The sequence below is a fragment of the Lithohypha guttulata genome, assembly GCF_036872675.1.
Source record: "Lithohypha guttulata strain CCFEE 5908 chromosome Unknown scaffold_5, whole genome shotgun sequence".
NCBI classification, from domain to species: Eukaryota; Fungi; Ascomycota; class Eurotiomycetes; order Chaetothyriales; family Trichomeriaceae; genus Lithohypha; species Lithohypha guttulata.
The window spans coordinates 20,542-41,627 of NW_027042754.1; the positions used below are offsets into that span (position 1 = coordinate 20,542).

Here is a 21,086-nt window from a genome sequence, read left to right on the forward strand (position 1 = left end):
GAAGACGGAGTTATTGTCGCATTGTTGCTGTTGTTGGCCAAGTATATACAAAGGGAAAGAAGTTGATCAAGAGCCGACAGCGATCAAGGTGAAACTCGCTGCTGACTTACAAATCTAGAGCAGTCCCGCGAAGATCAGGAGATTTCGCGAAGGTTTTGACCCCTAAATTGTAACCGAAGCCACCGCAGGAACACGCCAAAATTAGGCCGTCAGCCCGCCACAATAAGAAGCATGCTGAAGGCCTCAGGCATTCGCAAAACGCGTCTGCTTGCCTGCGCTCGCTACGTAATTGCTAGTCGTATTTGTTTTCAAGTGAAGTCCGATTCGAATTAATCACACATACAACCGCAGCTTGCTCCAAGTGGTGTAAGCATTATTCGTTGTTTCAATCTAGAGCCCATCACGACTGAAACAACACTGTCGCAACAACTGCAGCTCAATCCAAATCACGACACAAATCGGCAGATACGAGTCGCATGACCGCAAGAAGACAATACACGAAAGGCTCTTGACTAACGAACATGGATCAAGCTCAGCCCAAAGCGCTGGCAGCTTTGCAACCATTCATTATCGAGGCCACGTCTACAAAGTCACCATCTCCACGGTTCCTGAAGGAGCTCATCATTCGAGCAACCTCTGCTCAAGGCACATATATCTTCACCGAGTTACTGCAGACTCCAGCCGTACAGACCTTACAAACTGCCGAGCCAGAGTCCAGATCATATCTGACACTTCTTGAACTCTTCAGCTATGGCACTTATCAAGAGTACCAATCAACTCCAAACCTCCCGACCCTTACAGATGCTCAAACACAAAAGCTTCGACAACTATCTCTGCTGACCTTGGCTTCACCTTTCTTGCCAATTCAAGACCCCAAGGCAGATCCTCTCACATATCCCAACCTGGTTACTGGCCTTGGTCTTGCTGCACCTCACGAGCTCGAATCATTGGTCATATCTGCAACTTATGCCGGTCTGCTCACAGCTCGACTCTCACCCACATCGACTCCTCCTCGAGTTCACATTACCTCAGTGGCTCCTCTTCGAGACCTTCGACCTCAATCTCTGCCTGCCATCCTCCAGATCTTAACAACCTGGCAAGGCAGATGCACATCTACCGTTACCGGCCTCGAAACAGAAGCCGCAAACATCAGATCACAAGCTGCTCGTCGAACAGAGCTTCAACGCAGGAGACAAGACATTGTTGACACCGCTGTCGTGCAGGGGGAGAATGACAATTCCAAAACAGTCCGACCCCGAGACCGCAAAGGCAACAAAAGAGATCTTGACGAGCGCATGGAGGGTGAGAATGATGAGGACGCGAGTAGTGATGATGTATACATGGACCTGGATGACAGTGGGGACTTTGCTGAGAAGGGTCGAGCTCCTGCTCCTCTACTAGCACGTGGAGCGAAGCGGAATCGAGGTCGTGGTGGCCTCGGCGGACTTACATGAAGAGTAGGATATGGCACGATACAAGCAAACGCTTAGTATGTGTAATTTTGCTGCATATACAAAAGGGCTCGACAGGCTCTTGCAAATCAAGCCAACTGCCAAAACATCCATGGGCATAAAGCATAGCACACTGTTGTTTGTGCTTGTGCTTCCCAGCAGCGCAGTCTAGAAGGTGTGTGGTGCTAGAGCAAAGTAATGTCGCTACAGATGAGTTTATGAGTATTCAAGGATGAGCTTGATGAAAAGACGGTCGATAGACAACGCCTTTCACAGTTTACTGTGACTTTCTCGCATTTTATCCAGTTTTTGCCTCAAGGAACGAAGCTTTTGATCATTTTTCATTCGTCGTTGTGCTCAGCTAGTATTCGGTACTACCAAAAACTTTCCGCTTCGGTTTAGAAAATTGTTCTCATCGAAAGACTGAACGAATTGAACAGCTTCTTCTCTTTAGCTGTGCCGGGGGTTCCGAAAGGGGCCAAACTGAATAAAATGTGTGGATATTACAGTACTCACCTAAAGTCGGCTTTCAGGTCGTTACAGAATGACTGAGGTGGGTGTAAAATTGGTTTGTAGATAGTTTATAACTGATAAATAATTAGTGTATAGCTGGTATACACCTAGTATGTAGCTAGTAGGCAAATGATTTCTCATTATCTACTAACTAGTATTCAATGAGTGGGAGAAGCCATCAAAAACTTTCCTCATCACACAACATTTGATTACTTGATACTTGCGTGCTGTGGGAGGATCATAAGGTGTTGCAAGGTGATTGTAGGGAGGGTGCCAGTGTAACGATCAACCTGAATAGGGTTTCACGGCTCAATTTCGAAACTCCGCTAATCAGCCAATCAGAGGATGCAAGTGTCACTTTCGGACTTGTAACAAGCTCAACCTCTTCAATTCATGATTCGATAGTACTATACGCCTTATCCAACTCAGTCGGTCTCATAGGTCTGTGGACGTTCGTCGCTCGTTATCACACCGCTTTCTTGCCTCTATATACGAAACAACCTGAACAATCTGTGACTGCGCGACGTGGTGACGACGAGATCGCGCTGACTTGCCGACCAAACAATCGGCGTACCTGGACGACCCCATCACAGTTGCACTTTCGCGGAGGTACTCTGGAAGTCGAGCATATCTGCCGCCCTCGAGGCTGGCTGCAACAATTGCCTGCAACGAATACCAACTCAGCAGTAGACCTTGAACATCTGCACAATCGAGATGGCGCACAATCATGCAGAGCAAGAGCTGGAACAGCGCGACAGCCTCCCTACTCTGATTGAAGTGCTCGGTCGAAGAACACTGGCACCAGTCGACCTCTTCTCCTTCTATATTTACATGCGTGACCAGCAGAGATCGGTTGACTATCTCGACTTCTGGTAAGAATTACCTTCGCAGCGACAAGGATATACTAATATACTTGCAGGCTCGATGTATCGCAACACATGTCACTATGCCGGCACTATGTCCGAGAACTTCGTCGATCCATGTTGCTAGAAACCCCAGATATGGACAAAGCAACCTCGAAACGCTCTTCTCAATTCCTTGACAACTTCAACCTCGAAGAGACATCCTCACACCCATCTAGTGCAGAAAAGGGATCGCAAGAGCAGAAGGTATCGGCTATCCTCCGTGGGGAAGATCGCACCAAGTCAGTGTCGAAAAGTCGTGGACAAACCAACGACTATTCTCCAGCTAACAGTTTGACCTCGAATCGATCTGACCAGCTCCTTCGCCATTCTAGTGATCGTCCATCGCCTGGTGCCGGTACAGCTAGCATGGAGCCACCGAGGCCTTCTTTCATGACCTCTTCACGCCTCGAATCCGATTCTCCTGGTCACACTGTTGCACGGCCTGATCTGCGAGCCTCAGCCGAGAAAATTCTGTACACATTCATCTTGCCAGGCGCAGAAAGAGAAATAGTACTTCCTCAGCCCATGATTGATCGTATGGTCTACGCCATCGAAGAAGAAGGACGAGATGACCCAGAGATTTTCGATGATGCGAAGGACTACGTATTCCAAGCTATGGAGCGAGACGCCTTTCCTGGCTTCCTGCAAGCAAAAGCCTTGGGCAATCTTGTACCACTCAGCATCTTGATCAGGCTAATCATTGGCCTGCTCAGTCTAGGAGGTGGCTTCTGGGCTGGCTACTACTGCATTCTTCGCAACATTTCGAGGTCAACGAGGTGTTGGGTAAGTTATGTTATCCTCACAAAAAGCCACTGCTAATCTATCCAGCTTATCCTCCCCTTCACAATCGGCACATACCTGATAGTGTCCTACCAATACAAGCTCGACCTCATTGCTGCATATCTGGGATTTAGTGAATACACCTGGATGAACTGGAGCAGGGTACGCGAGCCATACGTCAAGAGACTATTGATGATGAGAGGTAACATGGCTCTGCTCTTTTTCCTAGCTGCAGCTGTGGGATTGAGCGTGCTATTTATATTTGTGCCTGGTGTCAGGTTCTGAGCATTGGCTACTGTTTCTCGGGGCTAGGAGGAAAGGAACTGACAGTTGTACGTTGATACCAGAAGAATAATATAGTCAAAGCCGAGGGGCTTTCTTACGAGGTCATGAACTTTAATGGACAAAGATTCTTAATACTGTGGTTCTGAATGAGGGTACTGCATAACTAGCTAAATATGCAGAGCTGCGACTCGTGAACAGGAACAGCTACTACAGACGCCTGGTGATCGCCAAAGGTGTCCCCCTTTGAATGTATTCGAACCACACCAGATTGGATGACCGCTTCTGCGGACCACCTCGTGCTCAGAGTCTATGAGTATAAAGACATCTGTACACCAATTAGATACTACTTATACACTAGCCATAAACCAGTTGTAAACACGCTGTACACTAATCTCAGTTACACAACAATTTTGCAGCCAGCTCGAGAAAGGAACAAAGACTGTAGAGAAGTAAACTGTCTGTTTGCTCTCGTCTCCGACATTATGCTCATGAATCCGTCTGGTAGCTAAATCATCGGAGCAGACCGGCTTATATGGGGATCAGTAAGCATGAACGGTAATCTGCTTTGCTTTGTTTGTCTCGAGAAGATGAAGGAAGTGTCACATACCACGCTGGTGGCACATATACTTAACAGACTGGACAAAAGAGAGAGACAGAGGGAGAATAATCAGGAGTCCAACCGCGCAGTAGATAGATATACTGCACAGTCAGAATAGGCGCTCAGGCGGCTAACCCTCGGTAGTCCGGTTCACCATTTTTGAAGTGAAGGCCACCCAAGTGTGGTGATCAGACCTCGTGAATGTCATTACATGGCGTTATCCTCATTCTCTCAACCAGGAGCTATTCTAAATGGCTCCATTCGGGGATGTTCTTAATTTGCTGCCACATGAACTTCTCCAGCTTGTTGGCACTCTTCGCGTATGGCGTGGTTTCGTTGTTGTAGGCCCGACAATTGTCGAAGATGAGTTTGGCATCCCTAATAAAGTCTTCCGGCCTTGGATATAGATCTGCCTGCAGTCTCTCTTCCATGGTGGATAGATCCATCGGCTCTTTGATGACTTCATAGTAATCTGGCACTTCCTCTCGATTCACAGGCTGGGCAAAGGGCCAAGCTGAAGTATGGTTTTGCATATCATTTAGCAAATGTAATAGTTGATTGTAGTTCGGACCATGTCGTGGCTGTCGAGACAATTCATCCATACTCGGAGACCAGCCTGATTCCTTAATCGCAGGAATGGCCATGGGGTCAATCTCGACGATACCGTTTTTCCAAGCCGTAGGAGGTGGATGAACAATGTGAGATTTGCTAATGGCTCTGATCTTGGCCATGACAGCCTCTTTTTGTTTGACGAGCATACGTGGAGCCTCGAGATAGCGGATCTTGGGAAGCATGCTACACTGCATTATAGTGCCACCTTCGTAATCCTTGATGTAACCCATCCATACTGATTTCTCCAAGGTGATCTCCTTAGTAAAGCCTTGCTTCTTGAAATAGCCAATCGCATAGTTGTCTGCATAGGTGAGGAAGTGCATGATAGGAGATGTGGCTTTAACGTAGTCCTTCAAGTGAGCCATCAGGTGAGCGCCATAACCTTTGACCTGTTGGTCGGACGATATGGCGCAGAACACAATCTCGGCGAATTTGCGAGCATTGAAAGGGCGATATGTGATTCCTCCCACAACTTCGAGAGGGTGCTTGATGATCGCAATCGAAAGGTGAGTTTTGTCGTAAACCAACCGCGCAATGTAGTCCTTGGGCATCTTAGGCAGTTGCTTCTGAAAGATACATTTCAACCCAGTCAGTATAATGTTGTGCTCCCTCGAGTTGTCGTTGTTGACCACGCGAAACTCTATCAGGCCGGTCTTCTCTTCTGTCACCGCCGGTTTTTCGGGAAAGTCAACGGGAGTGGGAGTAATAGGAGGATCTGTTTGCGCCTCTGAGGTAACACTGCCATTGTGTTCAGGTGATTCTGTCCTGGCTTTCTTGGATCGCGAGGAGGAGGCATCCTCTGACGCTTTGCGCTTTGTGGCTACAAGTTGATTAGCGACTAGACCAAGTCAAATTGAATGCGCGCGCTCACTTTCAAGGTGAGGCGCCATTATCGTGGCTGTCGCCTGGTCTGCGTACTGATTTGGTTGACCCGGTGCTTTCAGTGTTGTCGCATTAGTTTCGGAAGTTGTAGTAGACCGTCCTGGATCTTCTCCACCACCAGACACTCCATCATCCTTGACTGGGTTTTGTGAGAGCTGATACTGACCCGTGAGTTCAGGTTGTCGAAGGTTCAACTCTGGTTCAGGCGGCGGGCGATTTGAGCCCCATGGCGCATGCGGTCGGATAAGATTTCCGTCACTCTCTTTCATATCAAGCAAGTCTGCCGGAAGGTGCACCGCTCCTGCCTCGCTGTCGCTCCATTCCATATGTGTTTCGTACTGTTGCGCTTCCTTCATGATTGTCACCAGTCGCTCCCTTTCATACATCGGTTTTCTCTGACATTGCTTGCAAATCCAGCTGTCCCTTTCGTCCTCCTCATTCTCAATGTCTCTCCGCGAAGTCTGGGAGGCGGCTGCAGCAAGCCCATTCGAGCCGGCTATAGGAAAGGACAGTCAGCTATACGTCGGCTTAGTACTTGTCTTCATTGGTACTGACCTTGCTCTTGAATTTTTTGGTCAACTCTAATCATCTACAGGCCTGATATTGACAATCTTATTCGGTCTGAGTGGGTACACCTCTCAAGAAGTCGATCTAAGTGCTAATATACCACAGATCGATCTCTCGTGTCCGTCACTGCCTTTGGTCTGCCAGCCTCGATAGCCTTAGGGTGAGTGGATTAGCACTGTAAAAGGCTCTATTCTGATTTGTATGCAGTTTTGGCGCAGTCTACACAATCTGTGGTGCGGGAGTTTATGTCTAAGCAGACGGACACTTGCATTGGCATATCAAACATTGTGAACAGGACCACGAACAGGAAGCTGTTGCCTCAACATGAGTGACGCACCATTATTCACCGCATTGGCGACTTCAAGTCGCCAGCTTTACAGCCTTCTGAGATGCATTGCATTCAACCCTCAAGCCGTGGTTTCCATTACCCCTGATGGCTTGAGGTTTACCACTGAAGAAGTCCATGCCGTTCAAGCATCAACGCTTCTAGACAAACTGCTGTTCTCCTCCTACCTTCTTTCTGATCAAGATGCCACCATTCCGCCCTTCCGGATCAATATCATTGCTCTACTCGAAACGCTTCAGATCTTCGGCATATCAGACTCAGCTTCGTCTCATAAAGCTCCAAGTGGTGGTATCACATCCTCCTACGCCGCAGCTTTTCACACTCCGGCTCTGGGTCTTGGAGGGACATGCAAGATTACATACTCGCGGTTTGGGGCGCCACTCTGTATCACCATTGAGGAGAACGGCGTCAAAACGACCTGCGACATGAATACCTATAATCTGCCAAACATGTACGATGCGGATGAGAATGAGATTCCACTTGATCGCAATGCTTTAGTAATGAAGATCATCATGCCTGCATTCTCGCTGCACGATGCTATATCTGAATTGGCAAGCACGAGCTCGGAGACTTTAGTGGTGAGCGCTTCTAGTATACATGCGCCATACTTCGCCCTTGAAGGACATGGTGGACCGTTCGGAGATAGCACTGTTGACTTTGCACCTGCATCTACGATGGACGGCCTATCTACTGCTCGCCGAGTACAACCTGCAGCAACGGAAACATTTTCAATCGCTGCACCATCAGGTTCAGGTGGTCGTGTCAAGGAGCGCTATAAGTTTGACCTGATCAAGAAAGCTGGTCGAGCTATGGCACTAGCCAGTAAAGTCAGTTTTCGCATGGATAGGCAGGGTGTATTGAGTTTGCAGTTCATGGTCGAACAACCTGAGGTCACCGCTAACGCTACTACGGCATATGGAGGTCCAGGAGGCTTCTCGTTTATAGACTATCGTTTTGTGCCCTTGGTCGGGGAGGACAATGACGATGATCATGGAGATGACGAGGATGAGACGTATCAGCAGGATGAAGAAGATGAAGCGATTGCAGAGTGACATCTCTTCAAACTATAGGAATTTTCAATATTCTACGTTCAGGTCCAGTGCCGTGTGCATCAATCTTACCAGTCTATTGACGATCACTCGAACAAAGGCCACCTTGTGTGACCGAGGGTTATCCCATCGTGACGGCCGGGAAGATGATTAGAGGCTGCACTACGCAGACTGTACCGGACTCTATGAGCTAGGTGAAATCGAAACGAAAAGAACAACAGTGAACTGGAGGTGAACCACACTTGAACTTTGCTTACACCGTATTTGAACACTGCTCAGACTACGTTTGAACACTTTCTAAATATTCTTTCGTAATCCGTCCTTGAGTGTAGTACTTCTGCTTAGATCTTACTGAACACGGCGACATTTTTATTCCCCAACACGTCTCGAAAGACCCCTTCCTCCTCATACGCTAATTGAGGCATACGGCCAATCACACAACACTACACCTTGGCAAGGCGTGTCTTTGCCCTTCAAGTTTCACTATACCAAGGTTTGATCCTAACAACCATGAATTTGTCTCTACATGACCCATTCACATTAGCGCAAGACTCGCCTGAAGCATTGGTCAATGATCTACGTACGTTGACTGACAGCATTTATCTGCGACAGCGGTACTAACTCTGCAAGGCTCTGGCCATGCCACGACACTCAGGTTCAATCGCAAAGGCGATTATCTCGCGTCTGGACGCGTCGATGGCAAACTGGTCATCTGGTGTGTTCTGAAAAACGATCTTTGGCTGGATATCAGTGCTAATATGGGTCAGGGACATGGAGACGATGGGGGTGGCTATGAAGCTCAATGGACATTGGAAGCAAATACAGAGTATAAGGTAGGTCCGTTTGCGTTTTCTGTTGATCTCTGCTTGAGAGAATGCTTGCTCGCCGTTGATTTTCTGCCAGGGGACCTCGAAAGGACTTGCCGAGGGACTGGCTAGTATCACGCACACATTACTAGACTACATGGCGCGACTTGCTTGGAACGTGGTCCAGAGCCCGTCAATATATAATTGAGAATCTTCAACGTTGCCAGAGAAATACAGGGAGTGGTCTTGTCCTGGAAAACTATCTCACGAACACCACGAACCTAATCTCTCCTTTCACCTTGATACACATATCTTAGTTACATGCCTACAGTCTGCTAACCCTTTTCCTTCCAGCTGGTCACATTGTGGACGCTACCTTCTCTCCGCCTCTCAAGACTGCCGCGCCTGTCTCTGGGATCTTCAAACACAACGCCGTCTCCGTACCGCTAAATTCGCTGCCCCAATCTATCTTGCTGAGCTCCATCCTTCAAACCACAACCTCTTCGTCTGCTCTCTCTTCGAAGACCATCCATACCTAGTCGACCTTACCAACGTCGATCCAATCAAGTACCGTCTCCCTACCAAACCCATAGACCAAGATGACACCGCCGCCAAGCAACAGACCACCTCCACAGTCTTTTCTGTACAAGGCAACCACATCATCTCTGGCACCTCAAAAGGGTACATCAACATCATCGAGACCGCAACCCGCAAAATCATCCACTCGACGAAACTATCATCAGGTCTCATCTCCCTGATCCGTCTAACCACAAACGGCCGCCAAATGCTCGTCAACAGCACAGACCGCATTATTCGTGTGGTCGACATGCCAGACCTAAGCATCATCCGCCCCATCGACTCGATACCCTCTGACCTAGCACACACCACCGCCGACTCACCACCTCAAGATCCCGATCACGACCACGAAGATAACATGATCAACCCAGCCACACTTCCGTCCTACATCCACCTTCACACATCCCACAAATTTCAAGATCTTGTCAATCGATTGCGCTGGAACGATACAGCGTTCAGCCACATCTCTAGCGCTAGTGGCTCTGGAATGGCTGACTATGTTACGGCCTCGACGTACATGAAGCGAGACATCTACATCTGGGAACTAGCTTCGAGCTCATTGCTTCGGATTCTGGAAAATGCGCAGGAACCTGCGATCATCGAGTGGCATCCGACGAAGCCGTTGCTAGCGTGTACTGGAATCGAGACGGGCAGTATTCAGATCTGGGGCATTGAGCCGCAGCAGAAGTGGTCTGCGCTTGCGCCTGACTTTACCGAAGTAGCAGAAAACGTGGAATATGAGGAACGAGAAGATGAGTTTGGTAAGTTGCGCCATCCATCTCTTTTGTTAGCTTCTTTGCTAATCTTGCACACCAGATACCTTACCCTCCGACCTTCTCAAACGTCAACGCGAAGATGCCGAAGACAGCACCGTTGACGTCTTGAACATCACATCGACTTCGGATCCTAACGAGCTGGACACAGCGGGCTCGCGTGGTGGTAGAGAAGAGCAGTCTTTCGTGCTTCCTATGCTCTACGATATCGAGGACAGCGAGGCGGAAGACGCGTTGATCAAGTTGACGGCTACGACGTACCGGAAGAAGGACGTTCACGAAGGCAAGGACTATGAACTGGACCAGCAAGAGGCTACGCCCAGACGGGGTGAAGCTGCTAGAGTAGATGGAAAGGCTGGACGGAAAAAGTAAGGTTTTGTAGTCATACGAGACTAGTCTCTGCTGTCTAAGATGCTTCATATGCTCTCAAAAAAAAGATTTCTCTAGACCATCTAAAGTCTCCCTGCAAAGATAATGTACTCGAAACAACATTATACTCGAGTATATAGCTTGCCATGCCTTCAAATTGGTGTAGATTTCCAGTATCAGGGTTTGATATTCTGTGTAGGCGCACATATCTGGTTGCATTCAGTGCATAAAATACAACATTTGGGGCGAACTATTCTGACTTCCACTTGGCTGGTTCCAATGCTATGATCTCGGAACCATCGCCCTGCAGTGGAGTATACCAGGTTGGTGAATGGGTATGCGACATGATGGAGTAGACAAAGGAATTGGCATAAAGCCAACCGCCTGTGAACCACCCCCCAGTGTCGTCGTGACCTGTCATAATGTCAGCTTTCGCTTGAAAAAGTGAAACCAGCAAGACTTACATGTAGTACCAAGAGTGTTCAAGAAGTTGATGTAGCAAATATCGTACTCAGTGTTATCTTCTCCCCAGTAGTAATCAGCCACACGACCATCGGTCGGAGGTGGACATTGAGTGTGCTTAGCATCGGGATCGACCTCGTTCTCTGCAGGACAGCAGATATCGGGATCCCCACAGTAAAGGTCCAGGTTCCACTGGACTGAAAAAGTGACGTTAAACCCAGCTGCCGCGACGGATGGTGCCTGTTCAGGGGTCCAGTCGTAATGAAAACCCTTGTGTGGGTCGAAGGTATGTTGCCTCAAGTGGTTGCAGGTTGCTGTAATCATGCTACCAATGCTACCATCCTCACGGCTGAGAGGATCATAATCTTCGACCCGTATCCAACGTTTGGTCCAATCTGAGGTCAGCTCAGCACAAAAGGTAAGCCCTATGCCATACCAACTAAGCCAACCAGCGCCGGTACTTGGCAACCCGAAGGCCAAGGAGGACGCTGTCGCAGCTGCCTCCGCAGCGGCCGCAGTACTCACAGATTGAGCACGGGATACAGACTCTGACGAGATCCAAGAAGACAGGGCGGCACCATATGAAGGGTCCGGTATGAAGGGGGGCAGGGTTGTTGTCGTTGATGATGTTGTTGATGACAATGATGACGGACTAGAAGTGGTTCTCTTGGATGTCGAGGACAAAGTCGACGTCGTGGAGGGCGCCGTGGTAGTGCTGTAGGCGCTGGCGGCAGAAGCTATGATAGACCACGCCGAGTTTGATATTGCAGCGGGCACTCCAGTGATCAGTGATGTCTGAGTAGTACTGCTTGTAGACTTGGTCGTAGAAGTAGCGAATGCGTTCGTGGAGGTTGAGGCACTGGTATCCACCGCGGTAAACTGAAAGTCTGAAAGCCATGCACTCAATGTAGATGCTATAGCAGGGTCATCAAAGCTGATCGAAATTGGACAGGCTGCTGCTATGGTCGTAACAGTCACAGGGGCACATGCTGTGGTTGAAGAAGTGGTGTTGGTAGAGCATTGAGCTGATGCGTCCGTGATATTAGCCGGTGGACACGCTAGCGTGACGACCGGGACCTGACTCGGTTGACATGATGTGAACGATGTAGTGATACCACTTGAGCCCATACAACCGACGGAAGTGGAGGTCACAGAAGAACAGGATGATGTAGTAAAGCTCGCGGACGTAATCTGCGAGCATTGTACACTTGTCCATGCAAATGTCGACTCCGAGCACGAGCTCGTGGACCTCGAGGACATTTGCTGAGAGGCTAGGGTGGACACTGGTGTCGTTATCGGTGTGGTCTTGCCATCGTCACCGACACTGATAGGGGTTGGAGACAACTGCCAGTCGAGCTCAGGCGGACCTATTGGCGGAAACACATTGATCTTCGGGGCTGGAGGAAAACCTTTGAAGAACCAGTCGATGCAGGCCCAGTGCTCGTTGAAAACACAATGAAGCAGTGCGTCTGCCCACTTCCATGGCTCTGGCTTTTCGAAGGTCTTTTCTTGGCATAGCGCATCAGGACAGTCCCAAATCCTGTAAGGCATAACCCAAGTGATACCGGAAGAATCTTTGCTGATAGAGCTTGTTAAACTAGGCTGCCATACAACATTACTGCAGCTCTTCCCGCCTGACGCCGTAATACATGTGGTATATGCATTCCATGTTGTCACACAGGAGGGGAATGCGTAATTCTGCTTCGAGTGCCAATCAAATATCAAACTTGAACCCTCGGCATGCGGGCAAGCGAAACCACTAGCACAAGCACCTGGCTTGGGTAGGTCACCGTTCAAGCACTGGAATAGAGGCACAGTGCACACGGGACAGAGGCAGGTTGAACTCGCAGAGTTGGTGGCGCACCAAGGGTCATAGGTACGTGTGGTGGATGCCCACCTGGCTGCCACAGAACAGGACGAAGTGTGAAGAAAGGGATTGAAATTCTCTGTAATGCTACAGCTTGAGGCTGTTGTGGTGGACGCTGGTGAATCGAAATAGGATGTAACTCCAGGCTGGGCCGTAATGGTGGCCTTCCCAGTAGAACTAACTGCAGATGGCACGAAATACGTTGTCATATGACTCTCAGTAATAGTCATTCCTGCACTATTGACGCCGGTTTCTGTAACCCAGCCTGTAGTGGACACGTTTTCCCACGTGACGCCATCTTCGTCTGTAGAGACATCTTGTGAAGTGCTAGAAGATTGAGCGACAGCATTCGAGGACGTAGTGGATGCTATGGATGAGTTTATGGACTGAGTGGTCGAGCCTCTTGTGGCAGAAGTCGTTGTGACGGAACTACTACCGGGGCCAGTCAAGAGGCTGGACAGAGAGGCCGTAGAGGTAGCAGAAGACGATTCGGGTAGATTTGAAACAGTCCTGGTGGACGCCAGGCTATTTGATATAGAGGTTGTGGAGTTAGCAGAAGACGAGGATGCGTTTAGTGCAGTGCTGGTGGGCGCCGTTTTGCTAGCGGTAGAGGTGAGAGCTCCTGACTCAACAGTCGAGGTGACCACCCTAGAGACTGTGGAGGAGGTTACCGCTGTGACAATGCTTGTTTCGGTTCTGGTCGAGCCATTTTCTGGGATAAAATTCGTGATCGGGTATGTTACGGTTTCCGACACAACACTGACCACCGAGGAAATAGGCAGCGAGGAGGAGGTGGTGGTTGTGCCAGAAGTAGCTGGTGTGCCGGGCATATTTGTAGTGCTAGAAGCGGCTACCACGTTGGAAGAGGTTGTTGCACTGGCAGTAGCTGTGGTCGCAGGAGTATTTGTGCTGCTGCCCGGACTTGAAGAAAAGACAGATGACGATGATGAACGGGAGCGTGCAACACTTGTTGCGGCAGTCAGTGTGCTAATTTCTGTGCGTGTGCTTCCATGCTCTGATATGTAATTCGTTACCGTAGATGTGACATTGCCAGGGATAAGCGTTACAGCTGTGCTAACACTGCTGCTTTGTGACGAGCTCGACACAACAGCAGGCGAGGAACTGGGACTGGATATCAGAACGCTGGATGTGCTTGCCTCGTCCGTGCTCAAAGCCGTAGGAATTGAGGCAGCCTCGGAGCTCGTGGTAGGTGATTGTGTTGCAGGAGATGCTGTTACCCAAATAGTTTCCTCTGTGACAAAAATCTCAGTAGTAGTTAACAAGACACTGTTTGGAACAGTGTCCGTGCTCAAAGTCGTAGGGGTGGAAATTGAGGCAATCCCGGAGTTCGTAGTAGACAAATGTGTTGTAAGAGGCGCCGTCACCCAAACAGTTTCCTCTGTGACAAAGACCTCGGTAGTCGTTAACAAGACGCTGTCCGTCATCAATATCGTAGATTTAGAAGTTGATGCAACCTCGGAGCTCGTAGTAGATGACTGTGTTGCAAGAGACGCTGTTACCTAAACAGTTACCTCTGTAACGAAGACCTCAGTAGTTGACCTGACATTGTTCCAGACAGTGGATATGACCGTGTCAGTACGGTAATCTGAAGACGTTAGTGGTGTCCTATGAGAAACAGAGGACGCACAGCTTGTCGCAGGATCTTTCGAGTTTGCTTGGACGAGACAGCACAAGAAGCCTGCCAAGAACAGAGTTAGGAGATGTGAGGGCTTCATCTTGACAAGTCAGCCTGTAAGATAGAGGGTCTCGAGTCGTTGTGTGGTTACCGTTGCTCACCATACAAGATGGTACTGAACTTCTGGGGGAAGAAAGGAAACTTGGAAGATTTCGAGATAATCGAGTGAGGAAAGCTCTATTTATGCTCTACCTGAAACTCGAGGAAAGTGCAGTGGCCACCCACGGAGCAAACAGAATTTGACATCGTTTCGACAACACGCCGGTGTCCACCATAACCTCTCATTGTGTTCAGTCCCGAGCGCGAATAGGGCAGTAATATTTTTAGTAAACACATATTGATGTCCTAGTGGTGGCAAGCCTGCTAAATTTCATAACATCTTCTGGGTTATTTGTCAATAACGGCCTGATTGCAACAATACATGGTGAAGTTACTGGTCTAGCTTGTAAAACTTGAAGTTATTTGCAAAGATAGGGAGGGTATGCATTATACTCACTAATGGATTTGCGGTAGAACACCTCCGTTAAACAGACTGACCCAAAACACCGTGTCAAGGATTCTACTATTGACGTCCGGTCGAAAAGACACACGCTCCTTTACATGATATGGACTGGAGAATTGAGATGCTTACAGCAAGGGTTCGTAGCATACAAGCTGGAACTCAGGACAAACAGAAACGCAAGTCAAGAAGTGAACAGAGTTCTTAGTCACGTGTAGCGCTAGCAGTAGCGTGTCTCGCCTGCCTGCGGCCTGGACAAGAGGCTCGCTCCTGCCGCAATAATTTCTCGCCTTTTCATCCATCCTTTACATCACCCACCCCAACCTTCGTCCATCGAATCACGAACGATCGTATCGACCACGATCGCGCGCGACCGATCAATTATCTTCGAAGGCGGTTCTATATGGTTTTCACAGAGTTTGGACAAAAAATAGTTGAATTGAGGGAGTAAAAGGCAGAAACTTGGGCTGGCCCCTAGGGCGTTGGGCAGGTCAAAAGAGTCGACCTTTCGACCTTCCATCCACTGCGCGCTCGAGCGCTACTTCTCGGTCGATTCACTTCGTCGAGTTCCCTTCTTTAGATCGAGAAATACATCTGCTACACTCTGCCCATCATGGCGAACCTAAATTTTGCTTACTCGAGCGCGAAAATGCGCACCATTCAAGAAATTCAGTTCGGCGTTTTCTCTCCCAAAGAGACTGAGCGACTTGCTGTCGTTGATGTCATCTATCCAGACACAATGTATGTAATTGTGTAGATTTGTCTCGACGACATTGATACTAATCTTCGTTGCCAGGGATGAGCAGCGTCTGCGTCCTCGTGAAAGAGGCCCTAACGATCCTCATCTCGGTACTGTCGACCGCAACTTCAAGTGCTCAACATGTGAGGAGAACATGGCTGAATGCCCTGGTCACTTCGGTGTGATCAAGTTGGCTGAGCCTGTCTTTCATCACGGGTTCATGGGCAAGGTCAAGAAAGTCTTAGAAACTGTTTGCCACAATTGCGGCAAAATCAAGGCGCTTGAGGTGAGTAGGAATGATCTCTTACATTCCGCTGTTTCGCTAACGTGAAATAGAATGAAGAGTATCGCCAGGTCATGAAGATCAAGAACGGCAAGAATCGATTCGAGCGTCTGTGGCGTCTGAGTAAGCCCCGCATGATTTGCGAACCTTCACCCCAGGTGGACGAACAGAACCTGAAGGGCCCCCAACTGCCCGACCATGGAGGTTGTGGCAATGTTCAGCCTTCATTACGTAAGAAAGGTCTCACGCTTGAGGCGCATTTCAAGAAGGGCAAGAATGACGATGAAGATGGTCGAGGAGAGGAGGTCACCCGCATCACTGCTCGAAAGGCTCTCGAAATCCTTGATCTCCTAACCGACAACACCATCGATCAGCTGGGCTTAAACAAGGACTATGCAAGACCCGAGTGGTTCATCTTACAATCCCTTCCTGTCCCCCCACCGGCAGTGCGTCCTAGTGTGAGCCCTGACGGTTCTGGGTCTGGCCCTCGATCTGAAGACGATTTGACCTTCAAACTGCAAGATATCATCAAAGCGAACCAGAGTGTAGTGCGGTGCGCTGCCGACGGCACCCCTCAATCCGTCAAGACGGACCTCGTGGATTTGCTGGAATTTCACGTCAATACCTACATGGACAATGAGATTGCTGGTATCAGTCCATCCCAACACAAAAGCGGGCGTCCTGTCAAGGCCATCCGAGCTCGACTGAAGGGAAAAGAAGGTCGCCTGCGACAGAATCTGATGGGAAAGCGTGTCGACTTTTCTGCCCGTACTGTCATCACTGGTGATCCAAATTTGTCCCTCGACGAAGTCGGTGTTCCTCGCAGCATCGCCAAGAACTTGACTTACCCGGAAACGGTGACTCCCTTCAATATCGAACGTTTGAAGCGCTATGTTGCAAATGGTCCATCTGAGCACCCAGGCGCACGATATGTCATTCGCGAGACTGGGGAGCGTATTGACTTGCGTCACGCCAAGAGACTGGGTGAAATCAATCTCAACTACGGCTGGAAAGTCGAGCGTCACATCATCGATGGAGATATCATTCTCTTCAATCGTCAACCTTCGCTACACAAAGAGTCGATGATGGGACATCGAGTACGCGTCATGCCCTACTCGACTTTCCGTCTCAATTTGTCTGTTACTTCACCCTACAATGCCGATTTCGATGGTGATGAGATGAATTTGCACGTTCCTCAAAGTCAAGAGTCGAGGGCAGAGCTTCAGCAGTTGTGTATGGTGCCTCGAAACATTGTCTCGCCACAGAAGAACTCTCCTTTGATGGGTATTGTGCAGGACACTCTTTGCGGTGTCTACAAGATAACGAGCCGTGACATCTTTCTGTCCAAAGAGCAAGTCATGAACATCATGCTTTGGGTACCTGAGTGGGATGGTAAGATTCCTCAACCTGCGATACTCAAGCCCACTCCACGATGGACTGGTAAGCAGATTGTCAGCTTGGTCATGCCCAGCAATCTCAACCTTCGCAAGATGAAGTCCGATGCTCAGGAGCACTGGATCTCCCCTAATGACGAGGACGTCATTATTCAGCAAGGCCAGCTTGTTTTGGGTATGCTCGCTAAGAAACATGTCGGTGCAGGTGCAGGTGGTGTGATCCATCTCATCTTCAATCAGAACGGTCACGAGGCTGCCATGGCCTTCTTCAATGGCGCTCAGGTGGTTGTGAACTACTGGCTCTTGCACAATGGTTTCAGTATCGGTATTGGTGATACTATTCCCGATCCTGATACTGTCCAGAAAGTCCAGAATGCTGTCAGTAAGCAGAAGGCCATTGTCGAAAAGACAACCCAACTCGCCTACAACAACAAACTGGAGCCCCTGCCCGGTATGAACGTTCGTCAGACCTTTGAGAGCCAGGTCATGTCTGACCTCAACAAGGCCCGAGATTTGGCTGGTGGTGATGCACAAAACAGCCTGAAGGATCTCAACCACTTGGTGCAGATGGCTCGTTCTGGCTCTAAAGGTTCGATGATCAACATTGCTCAGATCATGGCTATCGTTGGTCAACAGGCCGTCGAAGGCAAGCGTATCCCTTTCGGCTTCAAGTACCGAACCCTTCCTCACTTCTCCAAAGACGACTACTCGTCGACATCGCGAGGTTTCATTGAGAACTCCTACCTTCGTGGACTTACACCACCAGAGTTCTTTTTCCACGCCATGGCTGGCCGTGAAGGTCTTATTGACACAGCTGTCAAAACTGCTGAGACTGGTTACATCCAGCGAAGACTTGTTAAAGCACTCGAGGAAGTCTGCGTCAAGTACGATGGCACTGTCCGAGATTCAAGAGGGAACGTCATGCAGTTTGTGTATGGTGAAGATGGCCTCGACGGTGCTCACATTGAGTCTCAGAGGGTCGATATCATCGTCTCTTCGACCGCCGCTTTTGAGCATGCCTACAAAGTAGATCTCATCAACAACGGACCAAAGCAGTGGCGTGGCAAGCTAGTGCAAGCCAAGGAACTCACTGGTAATTCAGAACTCCAAGATCTCTTCGATCGCGAGTTTGATGAGTTGTCCAAGGCTCGAGAGATCTTCCGAAGTTTGAATGCAAACACGACCGAGGGTGCTGAGGAGCAGTTCAATCTGCCACTCAATGTCGATCGTCTTATCGAGCAAGCTGAAGCGAATTTCAAAATTCGTCGTGGTGACAAGACAGATCTGGATCCGAAGTATGTACTTGAGACTGTTGAGGCACTCATGACCCGACTTCCGGTCATTCGTGGCGACGATGAACTGTCCAAAGAGGCCCAAGAAAACGCCACAATTTTCGTTCGCGCTCAGCTAAGGTCGAAGCTAGCCTACAAACGCCTTGTTTTAGTGCACTCTCTCAGCAGAATGGCTTTTGACAATGTCGTTGGGAGCATTGAAAGCCGATGGCTTGCCGCCCAAGTCTCCCCAGGCGAGATGGTTGGTGTCCTTGCTGCTCAGTCTATTGGTGAGCCGGCCACTCAGATGACTCTTAACACCTTCCATTTCACTGGTGTTTCCGCCAAGAACGTCACACTGGGTGTGCCTCGTCTGAAGGAAATTCTCAATGTGTCTACCAATATCAAAACTCCCGCGATGACCGTCTACCAGGAGCCCAAGAACGTTCACAGTCAGGACGCTGCCAATGCTTTACGTAGCAGAATTACTTTTACTGCTCTGAGCTCGATCGTCGACTCGTGGGAAATCTGGTACGATCCAGTCCTTACGACCACCATCATCCCCGAGGATTTCGATTTTGTCGACTCGTACTACCTTCTTGAAGACGACACCGCGGAGAGTCTCGAAGGCACTCAGTCCAAATGGCTTCTTCGAATCATTCTCAGTAGAGAAAAGTTGCTTGACAAAGATCTAACCATTAACGACGTCGTTAACAAGATGAAGGACGAACACAAAACTGCCATCTCCATCCTTGCTAGTGATCAGAACGCTGCGGTACCTATCATTCGAGTCCGTCTCTCAGGCGATGCGTTCGCTTCAATGTTCGATACCGATGACAAGGACTCAGACGCTCAGCAGCATGACGAGATTCTTCGTCGTTTCATGAATAGCATGCTCGAGAATCTTGTCTTCCGTGGTGTATGGGGTGTTGAACGAGCCTTCATTGACAAAAAGAGCCGATCCAAGGTTATGCCTGATGGTTCCGTTATGTTGAAGAAGGAAGACCCTGAGTTTGTTGAGCATACCCTAGAAACGAGCGGAAGTGCTTTCAAGAAAGTCCTTGGCATTGAAGGTGTTGATGCGACGCGAACTTACACTAATAAGTTCACTGAAGTGTTTGAAGTGCTTGGTATTGAAGCCTGTCGAAGCGCCATCTATCGCGAACTCAAGAACGTTCTGTCTTTCGATGGCAGCTATGTCAATGCACGACACATGGGTATTCTTTGCGATGTCATGACCAACAGAGGTTATGTCATGCCTATCACACGTCATGGTATCAACCGCTCTGATACTGGCGCACTGATGCGTTGCTCCTTCGAGCAGACTGTCGAGATTCTACTCGAAGCCGCAGCTGCAGCAGAGCTTGACGACTGCCAAGGTGTTTCAGAGAACCTCATTCTTGGACAACCAGCTCCTGTGGGTACAGGCGTCATGGACATCCTACTCGACCAGAACCTGCTGGCTACCGTGGTCGATAACCGAGGCCTTCAAATTGGTGTCAAAGGTAGAGATATGTTGCAAGACGGAGCGGCGACACCATACGATAGTGGTACGCCTATGCATGACAGCGGAGCTCTCGGCTCACCCGATTACAACTCGGCCTTTTCGCCTATCAGTGCACAGACCGAAGCTCCTGGTGGCTTTACAGACTATCAACCAGGTGGCTTTGGAAGTGGTGGCGGCTTCAGTCCGTACGGTCGCAGCCCCGGTGCTTATTCGCCTTCTGGGTATGGTACGAGCCCCGTTTCGCCCATGTACTCGCCTGGAGGAGGTGCTGGTTATTCACCGTCCTCGCCACAATTTGGAGCTACAAGCCCGGCGTATGGCGCGACCTCGCCAGCCTTCTCACCAAGCAGTCCTGCAGGTTACAGTCCAGCCTCACCTGTCTACTCTCCCACGTCACCAAGTTTCAACTCTCCCTCTTCGCCGAGCTACTCTCCATCATCGCCAACCTATTCGCCGACATCTCCTGCATATCGCGGGTCTGGTTCAAAGGGTTCTCCTACTTCACCAAGTTATTCGCCGACATCGCCAAGTTTCAGTCCTACGTCGCCCTCCTCGCCATCTTCGCCACAATATAGTCCCACATCACCACAATACAGCCCTACCAGCCCACAGTTTTCGGCTGCTCGTCGACAATCTCCCGCCTCACCACAGTATAGTCCGACATCGCCTCAATACAGCCCAACTAGTCCGACCTCACCAACGAGTCCAGGATATTCTCCTACTAGCCCGGTGTACAATGCTTCTCCTAGAAGCCCAGGCACTGGTGCACGCAGCCCTCAATACTCTCCGAACAGTCCAAACTATTCTCCTACTTCTCCACAATCGCCAAAGGAGGATTAGATGTGTAAACCATCAC

The 21,086-nt window shown here is 49.4% G+C and overlaps 7 protein-coding genes across 7 annotated transcripts; 5 read left to right on the plus strand and 2 right to left on the minus strand.

The window, feature by feature from the left end:
- Window positions 1-521: 521 nt before the first annotated feature.
- On the plus strand, window positions 522-1,454 carry LTR64_006448 (uncharacterized protein; the record flags this gene model as incomplete). The annotated part of the gene is made up of 1 exon (XM_064900778.1): window positions 522-1,454. The coding sequence occupies one exon, from the start codon at window positions 522-524 to the stop codon at window positions 1,452-1,454; it is 933 nt and encodes a 310-aa protein (XP_064751854.1).
- Window positions 1,455-2,678: 1,224 nt separating this feature from the next.
- RAX1 (Bud site selection protein, Revert to axial protein 1) lies at window positions 2,679-3,934 on the plus strand (the record flags this gene model as incomplete). Its single annotated transcript, XM_064900779.1, has 3 exons — window positions 2,679-2,836; window positions 2,884-3,652; window positions 3,698-3,934. The coding sequence occupies 3 exons, from the start codon at window positions 2,679-2,681 to the stop codon at window positions 3,932-3,934; spliced, it is 1,164 nt and encodes a 387-aa protein (XP_064751855.1).
- Window positions 3,935-4,774: 840 nt separating this feature from the next.
- GCN5 (histone acetyltransferase) lies at window positions 4,775-6,615 on the minus strand (the record flags this gene model as incomplete). The annotated part of the gene is made up of 3 exons (XM_064900780.1): window positions 4,775-5,964; window positions 6,016-6,522; window positions 6,582-6,615. The coding sequence occupies 3 exons, from the start codon at window positions 6,613-6,615 to the stop codon at window positions 4,775-4,777; spliced, it is 1,731 nt and encodes a 576-aa protein (XP_064751856.1).
- A 302-nt stretch (window positions 6,616-6,917) lies between these two features.
- rad1 (checkpoint clamp complex protein Rad1) lies at window positions 6,918-7,991 on the plus strand (the record flags this gene model as incomplete). The annotated part of the gene is made up of 2 exons (XM_064900781.1): window positions 6,918-7,766; window positions 7,809-7,991. 2 exons carry the CDS (start codon window positions 6,918-6,920, stop codon window positions 7,989-7,991), a joined length of 1,032 nt encoding a protein of 343 aa, XP_064751857.1.
- A 507-nt stretch (window positions 7,992-8,498) lies between these two features.
- SWD1 (chromatin binding protein) lies at window positions 8,499-10,515 on the plus strand (the record flags this gene model as incomplete). The annotated part of the gene is made up of 5 exons (XM_064900782.1): window positions 8,499-8,568; window positions 8,619-8,703; window positions 8,756-8,821; window positions 9,149-10,131; window positions 10,187-10,515. 5 exons carry the CDS (start codon window positions 8,499-8,501, stop codon window positions 10,513-10,515), a joined length of 1,533 nt encoding a protein of 510 aa, XP_064751858.1.
- Window positions 10,516-10,762: 247 nt separating this feature from the next.
- LTR64_006453 (uncharacterized protein) lies at window positions 10,763-14,286 on the minus strand (the record flags this gene model as incomplete). Its single annotated transcript, XM_064900783.1, has 2 exons — window positions 10,763-10,926; window positions 10,977-14,286. The coding sequence occupies 2 exons, from the start codon at window positions 14,284-14,286 to the stop codon at window positions 10,763-10,765; spliced, it is 3,474 nt and encodes a 1,157-aa protein (XP_064751859.1).
- Window positions 14,287-15,649: 1,363 nt separating this feature from the next.
- Window positions 15,650-21,070, plus strand: RPO21 (DNA-directed RNA polymerase II subunit RPB1; the record flags this gene model as incomplete). Its single annotated transcript, XM_064900784.1, has 3 exons — window positions 15,650-15,777; window positions 15,833-16,061; window positions 16,112-21,070. The coding sequence occupies 3 exons, from the start codon at window positions 15,650-15,652 to the stop codon at window positions 21,068-21,070; spliced, it is 5,316 nt and encodes a 1,771-aa protein (XP_064751860.1).
- Between the last annotated feature and the right edge of the window lie 16 nt (window positions 21,071-21,086).